Raw genomic sequence first — 11,043 nt, forward strand, 5'->3', positions numbered from 1 at the left:
TCCCCGATTCATATCCTCTCTGTACCTTAGAGGCCTCGTTTCTGCATCTTTCAAAAAAGGGAGTACGACAAAGATAAAGACCGGGGCCAGCGCTGAGAGGCTGAATGAGATATGGATCCTGTTCCACTGGCCTCAGGCCAGGCTGCTACAGACTTAACAGCCCCCCCCCCCCCCCCCCCCCCCCCCCACCACCACCACCACGCCACGTACACACACACTAAACCCCACAAAAGTTAAAATTCACCAAACCTCCCAAATACATATCATAGATACGTACATTTATACCTGGGACACTAATACCTGGGACACTAATGTGGGTACTTATGTGTGTTTGCATGGCGAGTGAGTGTGATAGTCAGAGTGAGCAGTAGGCTGAAGGCAATTACTGAGAGGCTTTTCTTAGAACCCTCCCTCTCAGAATTTCACCCTCCCAGGATGCATGCAATAGTTCTAGGAATTAAGTGATTCCCATTCCCCTCCCTCGCAGACTCGCCCACTGACTCAGATTCAGTCTGGCACGTTCAAATCCAGCCAGCCTCTTCTGCCTCGTAGATCGGCTGGGTACACACCAGTGGAGGAGCTGTAGGAGGACGGGCTCATTGTAATGGCTGGAACGGAATGAATGGAACGGTGTCAAACACTTCAAATCACGTTTGACTCCGTTCCACTGATTCCATTCCAGCGAATACAATGAGCCCGTCCTCCTATAGCGCCTCCCACCAGCCTCCTCTGGTACACACTTTAACCAAGATGTTTTCTGTGGATGTAGGCCTATAAAGCTTCTTGTGGCCATTGACCCACCAAAAGAGAACAGGACATTGAAGACAGAAGCAGTAGGACTCATGTTGAAGATTATTTTTTATAGAAAAAGGGATATGTACAGAGTCGGGGGGGTAAAAAAATGACCAAAATAAAACATTAAAATGCATCTCACTGGAAAACAATTCACTGCCACAGCAAGAGGGTGGGGAGCATATCCCTCATAGCACGGGGCCACGCTACAGTTCACACCACGTTTTGTTTTCCAGTGAATCTCATGCGGTGGGGTTCCCAGAACTCCACTTCCCCCTCTGAGAAATACAATAACGAGACACCATTTTCTGAAAGGTTCTTTCCCAGACATGGTCTCATGGCCAACCATGTGTCCGATGTGGCATTATTACTGACCAGTGCAGTGATGTGGTTTCCAGCTGCCAGGGACCAATTTCTGACAGCGCTCCTCGAGATTTAGTTGAACGGTTTTGTTTAATTTAGCTCTGCCCTCCACAGGGGTGCAGATCACAGGACCCTCATACCTGGAAGGGGTAGTCCTGCAGGAAGCGCACCAGTGGGCGTGGCAGAGGCAGTTGGTCAGGACAGTCTGTGCTGCAGTTGATGGTGAGGCGTGCAAGGTGCTGTAGGGAGGGGAAGGCCTGGGGCTTGTGCAGGGCCCGCTTGAGCTTCAGCAGTACTGTGCTCTCCTGAACTGTCCTCTGGGCAGGCTTGCCACCATGAGTTTCCTCCACCTTCCCCTGCTGCACCTTCCTCCCTGGTCCCACATAGTACTGCACCATGCTCGGCACATCAGGGAAGGACAGAAGGCTGGGTCGGGCTGGCGAGCTGGAGTCTAGCAGAAACCGGGCTCCACTGTACTGGATGCGTATACTGGTGGGACCACGGGCAGTCCTAACAGACAGGGTCAGCATGTACAGGGGATGGCTGCTGTCTCTAATCAGAAAGGCCCCTTCTGACGCTGCCTGCAGAGCTTCATGGGCCTGACCTGCTGTGATGGCTCCCCAGTACCAGCCTGCAGAGTTGGGTCAAAGGTCATTCACTTATTCAATGGTTTAGATTTGAGTGATAAGCCTGTAGTAAACAGTTGGATGGATGAATTGAAACGCAATTATGAAAAACATTACAACAAGAAACAATGAGGGGGTTTCAGGGAGCCTGTTGGACCGAGTTCCCATTTTGAATATTGCATTACCTGAGGTATCAAGGTAGAATGTGTTGTTGGTGATGGTGCGCAGGTCTTTAGTGGGGTCCCACTGCGGAGAGGTGCTGTGAATGCAGTGAGGGGAGGAGATGCTCCCTGTCCGCATTCCTAGGTGGCCCTCTGTGGGTGTACCAGACAGCAGTGGTCTAGGGCTGTAAACAAGATACCACAATAATAAGCACGGGACTAGTGTAGGAAACAGTAGGGGGGACACCGGTATATCTAACACGTTTAACCTTCCATTACATTTCCCACTACCCTGTTATAGGGTAACACTTGTTGTTTGTTTTTGCATCGCTTTTGCACACACAAAGCTCATCATTTGGGAGGGGTGTCTTTGGAAAACCTCAAATCTCTACATTAAATCTCGGACAGCTGCCTGCCTCCCTCCCTTGAACATTGGCCAGACAAAGAGCCCACACATCAAGCGGTCACAGACTGTGAGTGTGAATTGATCGAGATGCTCCGTAACAGGTGTTAGGACTGTTCAAATTGGTCGTGTTACAATATGAATCCCCACATGTACATTTTCAAGCCTACGTAAAACAACTTCAAATGAGAATACCACCAAATAGCCTTGTACACGTTCTATATGGGGCGCTCTTGAAATGTGGTGGCATTTGCGTCCCTTTGCAACCGTAATATATAATATATGCCATTTAGCAGACGCTTTAATCCAAAGCGATTTACAGTTGTGTGCATTCATTTTACATATGGGTGGCACAGGGAATCAAACCCACAAGCCTGGCCTTGCCCACGCCACGCTCTACCAACTGAGTCACACAGAAAAAACACTTTATATTGGTTATATTGAACTGTTTATCAATGATAAAACATATTGCAAATCCTTAATACTGCAAAACTTTATGTTTATGCATTGTTTAAAGTACTTAGGCAAATTGGCTTGTCTCAGTAGTGATGTGTAGAGTTGTAGTGACATGTTTTGGGGATTTTGAGATATCTATCTATTATTTTGAATGCTAGACAGTGAACGGAACTATTTCATATATTGTACCGATCAATAAAAACAAAGAAGGCTATAAAAAAATATTTTTTTTATTTTTATCATTGGTGTTAGCGTCTTGAACATCACTGATTACAAAGATATACAAGGACCTTGAGCATTCTCTCCAGTGGCAAACTTTTATCCGTGGAGGAGTTTTAGTCCAGTCTCCTTTTCAGCTAATTTATTACCTGATTTACTTAACAAAAGACAGATCTCAATAGGCGGTCCAGGTGTCCTCTGACATGGCACAAGTGGGAGTAGGGGGAAAGGCCGATGACATCAGAAGGAACCTCTTTGTATCTCTTTGAATGGCCTACTCCATGAAGTTTGCACTTGTGCCTAAAAAAAAAAACACTATTTTGCTGAAAACATATTTGTTAACCATTAAGTGTGTATACATTACTGTATTTCTACACGGGACAATGTTTTTCAACAGGAAAATAATCCCAAAAAAGCTGGAGTGCTTCTTTAATGAAAAATATTAGCTCTTCACATCCTTTTAGCAGGCCTATGTCATACATTTGAGAATTTCATAAGTGCTGGTGTGTCTAAGTCTAATGTGTTACATGGTGTTAGTCAATTAAAGGAAGGGAACTAGCATTGTGAGCAAAGTTATTCCTAATATCACTTCAGAAAATGATTTGTAAAGGATTGATAATCTTAGATTCGAGCATTTGAGGCCTCTATTTCAGAAAATCCTAATGAATCTAAAATGTTTAATTAGTTCTCATGAGGTTTCCATACAATTGGAAACACATTTTCATGTGAATATTCTAAAATCCGCATTAAGAAAAGATGCGCATTTCCCCACCAGTGGTGTGTTTCCACCGAATCCCCGAACCGACAAGGTCGAAAAATCTGTCGATGTGTAACCCTAATTGCTTCTGTTAATCGCTCTTGATAAGAGCGTCTGCTAAATGACTCAAAATGTAAAAAGCGTTTCTACCGAGATTTCTCGCATAATTAATTTTACAAACACAAAAAATCCCACCTTATCAAGCGTATTTTGTTTTGTCGACATTTGAAAAGTTTACCGACACATTTTCTGTTTCCATCTGGCCTGTCGTGACATTTGTTATCCAACATGTAGACTTCTTTACGCGCATAACAAGGTTGGAAGGAAACATAGTATTACCATCATTGGTGTTACTCCTCCTACTGTTAAAACAATATTTGAAAACATTAAGCTACCATATTTACAATATTAGTTTATTGAGCATGGGAAAAAGTACCCTACCCAAATATTTTTTTCTTCACAAATGCCACCATAATTGAAGAACGACCCACATGGATCTTATTTGACTATATTCTGTATGTTTTCTGTTTTCTAGCCATACATTCTTTTAGATCATATTATGTCGAAGATAAACACTTTTGCCTTTGCCTTTTGAATATCAACATCTAAGCATGGTGTAATTTCCCATCAAACAGGGACAAAAGAATGTGAACTAACCTCTGAACACAAAGAATCATGATGGTGAGTCTTCAATATCCTATACTAGTCTAATTCCACAGCGGTTTAACGAAAATAAAGCCGGTCGAAACAAAGGAATGTGTTTATTTTGTTCTGAATGTCCCACGCATCTGTTCAGTTGAGAAGTTGTGTCCGAATATCCCATATGTTAATAGACGGTCTGTAATTAACTAATTCAAAAGCAATATAATAAATGTATAATTTAGACAAATAGAATACAGAGCAGCAGTGCGATGAGTGTTGCCACTAGAATGGGTTCTAAGCGTGTGAAGGAAAGACTGTGGGTTTGGCTTTTAAAATTCGCCAATTCCAAGAATTATATTCTGAGAACTGTTCAACACACCAGCGCCTCTGACGTCATGCGGAGCTGCCACCGACCCGGTTATAGTTTGTAAACTCCAGTCCAAACCTTCACATTTTATTTTTTGAAATATATTACAGTGAATGCCAGTGTCAAAAAACAAACAAATTGATCATTCCTAGTGACGAGTCTAAATTCCTCATAGTCATGTCATAGCCTTGCGGTATTGCTGCGCTTGTTGCTCTGCTCTCCCAGGAATCGGACTGCACCTTCCCCCTACTTTCCAAGAATCATGGTGCGCTTATCTCCGCCCACTAGGCCTGCTGCAGCCTGCCCTCTACTCATTCTGAGAATTGAGTAATGGGTATGCGGAACTATTGGGCTATTTCCAATAATATACACTGAACAAAAATATAAACGCAACATGCAACAATTTCAATTATTTTACAGATCATATAAGGAAATTAGTAAATTGAAATACATTTATTAAACCCTAATCTATGAATTTCACATGACTGGGAATATAGATATGCATCTGTTGGTCACAGATGCCTTAAAAAATGGAATAACTTTTGGGACCTTTCCAGCCTCCAGGAATTGTGTACAGATCCTTGCGACATAGGGCTGTGCATTATCATGCTGAAACATGAGGTGATGGCAGTAAATGAATGGCACGACAATGGGCCTCAGGATCTCGTCACGATATCTCTGTGCATTTAAATTGTCATCGATACGATGTAATTGTATTCGTTGCCCGTAACTTACGCCTGCCCATACCATAACCCCACCGCCACCATGGGGCACTCTGTTCACAACGTTGACATCAGCAAACCGCTCTGCCCAGTATAGTTTAAACCGGCATTCATCCATCCATCAATCAATCAATCAATCAAATGTATTTATAAAGCCCTTCTTACATCAGCTGATGTCACAAAGTGCTGTACAGAAACCCAGCCTAAAATCCCAAACAGCAAGCAATGCAGATGTAGAAGCACAGTGGCTAGGAAAAACTCCCTAGAAAGGCCAGAACCTAGGAAGAAACCTAGAGAGGAACCAGGCTATGAGGGGTGGCCAGTCCTCTTCTGGTTGTGCTGGGTGGAGATTATAACAGAACAAATGTTCATAGATGACCAGCAGGGTCAAATAATAATAATCACAGTGGTTGTCAAGGGTGCAACAGGTCAGTACCTCAGGAGTAAATGTCAGTTGACTTTTCATAGCCGATCAATCAGAGTATCTCTACCGCTCCTGCTGTCTCTATCCATGAAGAGCACAATTCTCTAGCATGCCAGTGGCCATCAAAGGTGAGCATTTGCCCACTGAAGTCGGTTACAATGCCGAACTGCAGTCAGATCAAGACCCTGGTGAGGACGACGAGCACACAGATGAGCTTCCATGAGACGGTTTCTGACAGCCTGTGCAGAAATTCTTCGATTGTGCAAATCCACAATTTCATCAGCTGTCCAGGTGGCTGGTCTCAGATGTCCCTCAGGTGAAGAAGTCAGATGTTGAGGTCCTGGGGTGACGTGGTTACACGTGGTCTGCAGTTGTGAGGCCGGTTGGACGTACTTCCAAATTCTCCAAACTGACATTGAAGGCAGCTTATAGTAGAACAATTAACATTCAATTCTCTGGCAACAGCTCTGGTGGACATTCCTGCAGTCAGCATGCCAATTGCACACTCCCTCAAAACCTAGGACATTCTGTGGCATTGTGTTGGGTGACAAAAACTGCCCATTTTAGAGTGGCCTTTTATTGTCCCCAGCACAAGGTGCACCTGTGTAGTGATCATGCGTTTTAATCAGCTTCTTGATATGCCACACCTGTCAGGTGGATGGATTATCTTGGCAAAGGAGAAATTCTCGCTAACAGGGATGTAAACACATTTCTGGGATCTTTTATTTCAGTTCATGAAACATGGGACTAACACTTAACATATGTTTCTATTTATGTTCAGTGTAGATCAGGGATGGGCAACATTGATGGAGGTGGGGGCCACAAGAAATATGAGCTTATCATGAAGGGCCACAGTGGCTCGTGGGTCTGCATACCCACAGCCAGACCTGATGCACAACCAGATTTCGAAATTGCACCTTGTGTATTCTACTATTTTAACTCTCAACAGCAAGTTGAGACCTCAACTGAGTTCCAAAAAGTTGCCCATCGTCTGCTGGAAATACAAGAACAAAAAAAACAAATGTGATTTTAGGTTTGCCCTGACATTAATTTACCACAGTGATTTGGTTGGTTATTTGTTCGGTAGAGTAAGCTTTGAAACAAACTGTTGTAAACAGTCATTGAGTTCTTCTTCCTGCCTGGTCTTACCTAAGGCTTACTAATTGAATCAGGTGTGTTAGTACTGAACTGGAAATGCGTGTCCCCAGGACCAGTGAAGAACAAGGATGTAATGTTAACAACCAACACGTGTCATGTGTAATCGGTCAATATGTCATCATGTGATATATAGATGTTTGAGTTGCCTTTACGAAACTTGACCTAGTGTAAATGTATAAACAGCGGCTATCAGCAGGTCTTTTAATTTGCGTGCTCTCAAAGGCATGTGTAGATTACTAATAGGCTACTTGCGAATTCAATTATGAAGGAACTCATAATGACAGGGAATCTGCTCTGTGGTAACTATACATGACTGCCTGCACATGTTGATCGCCTGTGCTTATGTTAAAGGACGGCCATTCGCTGCCTCAACAGGCCGGACTAGTGCTGCGGCCTGCAATAGTCTTGTCGGGAACACTGCTAGAGACGTGTCCTCTCTGTCCCCTCTGCGTGGCCGTAGATGCAACAAGAGGCTATAATGCATCATCTGGCCCATGCAATTTGTGCTGTGTTTTTTTATGACACAACATACAGAAGAAAAAAACTATATTTTATTTGGCATTCCTCTCATTAGTATCATCTGTTTATAAAAACGTGTTTGATACAAAACATTTAGTGGCAACAAGCAAGGTATGGACAATACATTAGAGAGACACGCTTCTCCTGTATGTGACATTAGCAATAGAGAAACTCGGCTGAGGTATCTGTAAGACCACCCACTGGTCTTTAATTTCTGTCAGTCCATCTGTCAGTCCATCTGTCTATCCATCTGTGTGTATGTGTAGGATGTTGTGTTTAAGAGTGACACGGAAAGATATTGAGAAAAATCAAGTGAAATCCTTAGTTTTATCCTATAGTTTAGGGTTTTCCAAACTTTTTTACTGGGTAACATCCCCCACCCCCCCCCCCCCCCCCCCCCCCCCCTCATCGCAAAAGCAAGCCACATCTATTTCTATGGGCACAAGCAATGTTCATGAAATGTTGTAGGATTAAAGCTTATTTCCCATAATTCTATACATTTTGTTATGGGATGCAGAGAAAATGTTGCCATTTTAAAACAAATTTCCTGCAATTCTACACATTCTGCTGATGCACTACCCAATATCGAAACTGCAGAGTAAGTTTGGAGTAAGTTGAAAGCCGGAGTGAGTTCCCTCTTCTTCCCCATGCTGACCTTTCGCTCCCCCACAGTTTGGGAACCATTGCTATAGTTGATGTTCATGAATAGCACGTACATTATTGACACATTGTTAAAACACAAGCAAAGGCAGGGGGAAATAAAAAATGACAGAAATCCCTCCATGTTCTTCTCCTTTTCCTTCTTCGTGGCCAAACAAGCTGCCAGAGGACATGGCAACAGCAGGAGGATTCAGGGAAGGGCTGCCAAGACGACCTCTGTCCCTCTCTCTAGCTCTCCGGCCTGCTCTCCCTAGTCGCTGGGCCCTTGATGAGACGCTTGTTGCCTCTCTTCCCTGCTGGGCCACGAGGCTTGGCGAAGGCCTGCTTGAAAGCCTGCTGCTTAGGATGGACCTCATCATACAGGAACTCCTCTGTCAACTCATCCCCACTGTCAATCTCCATCTGTAAACAGACAATAACACAGAGTAAATGCACACTTCCACACAGACACAGAGCAGTATTGTGAAAACACAAAGACCCTATTGTGTGTACAATATGTGCATTTCAGCGGATTACCTTCTTGGCAACCTCCAGATGGTAATCCTTCTCCACCTCATCCAGCAGTCGACTCTTACAACTGGAGTACAGCATCCGCTCCTTAATGCTACAGCTGTACCCTGGCATGGAGTAGATGAACACTGAGAGGAAGAGAAAGAAGGCAAAGAAAAGATGGGTCGTTCCACCTCAAAAAGCACAAGAAACAGAGTTGACACCCAATTGTTCTGCTCAGAACGAAATGATAGGAAAATAACTTGGGTTCTAACCCTTGGTTTCAAACGCTACATTTTTTGCATTTGTGTCACAAATTCAATGCATGATGTCACATATATTATAATTTTCAAACATTTCCAAATCATCCTAAAGCAACTCAATGATGTTACTTATAGATTGTTTGGGCATGAAGCGCGAAAATGCTATTATAGATACCATTCACTTGCATTGGATTTGTGCCACGAATACTAAAAAGTTTTGATCCCCAGTAGCTTTTGCAGCTAATAGAATAGATTACATGGGATGGAAAAACAGTACTCCAAGCCGCAGCTGCATACTACTTGTCAGACATATAGAACTGATACTATATACTAAATTCAGCAACAAAAGAAACGTCATCTCACTGTCAACTGCGTTTATTTTCAACAAACTTAACATGTGTAAATATTTGTCTGAACATAACAAAATTCAACAACTGAGACATAAACTGAACAAGTTCCACAGACATGTGACTAACAGAAATGGAAATAATATGTCCCTGAACAAAGGGGGGGGGGGGGGGGGGGGGGGTCAAAATCAAAAGGAACAGTCAGTATCTGGTGTGGCCACCAGCTGCATTAAGCATCTCCTCCTCATGCATCTGCAAGTTCCCGGACATTTATGGGAGGAATTGCCCTAGCCCTCACCCTCCGATCCAACAGGTCCCAGATGTGCTCAATGGGATTGAGATCCGGGCTCTTCGCTGGCCATGGCAGAACATTGACATTCCTGTCTTGCAGGAAATCACGCACAGAACGAGCAGTATGGCTGGTGGCATTGCATTGCTGGAGGGTCATGTGAAGATGAGCCTGCAGGACGGGAACCACATGAGGAAGGAGGATGTCTTCCCTGTAACGCACAGCGTGGAGATTGCCAGCAATGACAACAATCTCAGTCCGATGATGCTGTGACACACCGCCCCAGACCATGACGAACCCTCCACCTCCAAATCGATCTCACTCCAGACCATGACAGACCCTCCACCTCCAAATCGATCCCACTCCAGAGTACAGGCCTCGGTTTAACGCTCATTCCTTCGGCGATAAATGCGAATCCGACCATCACCCCTGGTGAGACAAAACCGCGACTCGTCAGTGAAGAGCACCTTTTTGCCAGTCCTGTCTGGTCCAGCGACGGTGGGTTTGTGCCCATAGGCGACGTTGTTGCCGGTGATATCTGGTGAGGACCTGTCTTACAACAGGCCTACAAACCCTCAGTCCAGCCTCTCTCAACCTATTGCGGACAGTCTGAGCACTGATGGAGAGATTGTGCATTCCTGGTGTAACTCGGGCAGTTGTTGTTGCCATCCTGTACCTGTCCCGCAGGTGTGAGTTTAATTGTTTGAGTGGGATTGTTGTGGGGTGTGGTGGGCCTATGGGTGGCTTTTGACCACATCTTATGATTCCTCATGTCTAACTCATTGTTAGACAAAGCTGGGTCCAAATCGGATGTTAGGTACTACATTTATTCAATATGATATGAATCTTATGAACTAAAATTGCCAATTTGGGTGCAATCAATTACCTTCATTTCTCAAAGAACAAACTTTATTTCAACAAAATAACGTTGCAGTAATGCTAATCATATCCGTTTCTAACTACAGAAACGATTTCAGAACAATCTGAGATGGTGGGTGTCATGGCTTGCAGAAATGACATGGAACAACCGAGATATATTTTGACATTCTAGTAGGAGATTGGACCAGCTGTAGGATTGGCCCTCATTGATGCGCTCTCTGTCACCTGGAGTTGCATGTCAAATGGTCCAGGACAAGGAAAGCACAAAGGACAATGCCCAAGGACTAGTCAGCCCTTCCCCATCTGAGGGGCCAAAATGTATCACTCTGTTACAGTCGCCAGAGGACTGACTATTGAATGTGTGATAGAATAATACTGTAGTATCCATGTTTGGTATCTATGTGAAACTTGTTCACTGAGGATAACTCTGATGCTATCTATATGGATGTATGATCTCTGTGGTTACTTGTATCTGGACAGGGTGAACTCTGAATGACTCCATGCAAA

The 11,043-nt window shown here is 43.9% G+C and overlaps 2 protein-coding genes across 6 annotated transcripts in view; both read right to left on the reverse strand.

Annotated features, from left to right (window-relative positions):
* Window positions 1-840: 840 nt before the first annotated feature.
* cish (cytokine inducible SH2-containing protein) lies at window positions 841-5,047 on the reverse strand. 3 transcript variants are annotated; one of them, XM_021608249.2, is made up of 4 exons: window positions 4,799-5,047; window positions 4,435-4,615; window positions 1,967-2,127; window positions 841-1,786 (listed from the first exon to the last, which is right to left on the reverse strand). In XM_021608249.2, exons 2-4 carry the CDS (start codon window positions 4,452-4,454, stop codon window positions 1,290-1,292), a joined length of 678 nt encoding a protein of 225 aa, XP_021463924.2. In that variant the 5' UTR covers window positions 4,455-4,615; window positions 4,799-5,047; the 3' UTR covers window positions 841-1,289.
* Window positions 5,048-6,633: 1,586 nt separating this feature from the next.
* LOC110527813 (twinfilin-2) overlaps window positions 6,634-11,043 on the reverse strand; it is a 13,587-nt gene continuing 9,177 nt past the window's right edge. For all 3 annotated transcript variants that reach the window (XM_036983286.1, XM_036983285.1, XM_036983287.1), the window contains 2 exons: window positions 8,786-8,907; window positions 6,634-8,671 (listed from right to left, as the gene is read on the reverse strand). In XM_036983286.1, coding sequence (XP_036839181.1) covers window positions 8,498-8,671; window positions 8,786-8,907 — 296 coding nt within the window. In that variant the 3' untranslated portion in view covers window positions 6,634-8,497. The remainder of the gene's footprint in view (window positions 8,672-8,785; window positions 8,908-11,043) is intronic.

The sequence above is a fragment of the Oncorhynchus mykiss genome, chromosome 7 (assembly GCF_013265735.2).
Source record: "Oncorhynchus mykiss isolate Arlee chromosome 7, USDA_OmykA_1.1, whole genome shotgun sequence".
Taxonomy (NCBI): Eukaryota; Metazoa; Chordata; class Actinopteri; order Salmoniformes; family Salmonidae; genus Oncorhynchus; species Oncorhynchus mykiss.

Bases quoted from the DNA above. Each gene is read 5' to 3' on its own strand.
- cish (XM_021608249.2), bottom strand. From the start codon at position 4,454: ATGATTCTTTGTGTTCAGAG. The intron at 2,128-4,434 runs GTTAGTTCACAT...TCTTGTTTACAG, and splicing joins ATGATTCTTTGTGTTCAGAG to CCCTAGACCACTGCTGTCTG. The intron at 1,787-1,966 runs GTAATGCAATAT...CCAACTCTGCAG, and splicing joins ATTCTACCTTGATACCTCAG to GCTGGTACTGGGGAGCCATC.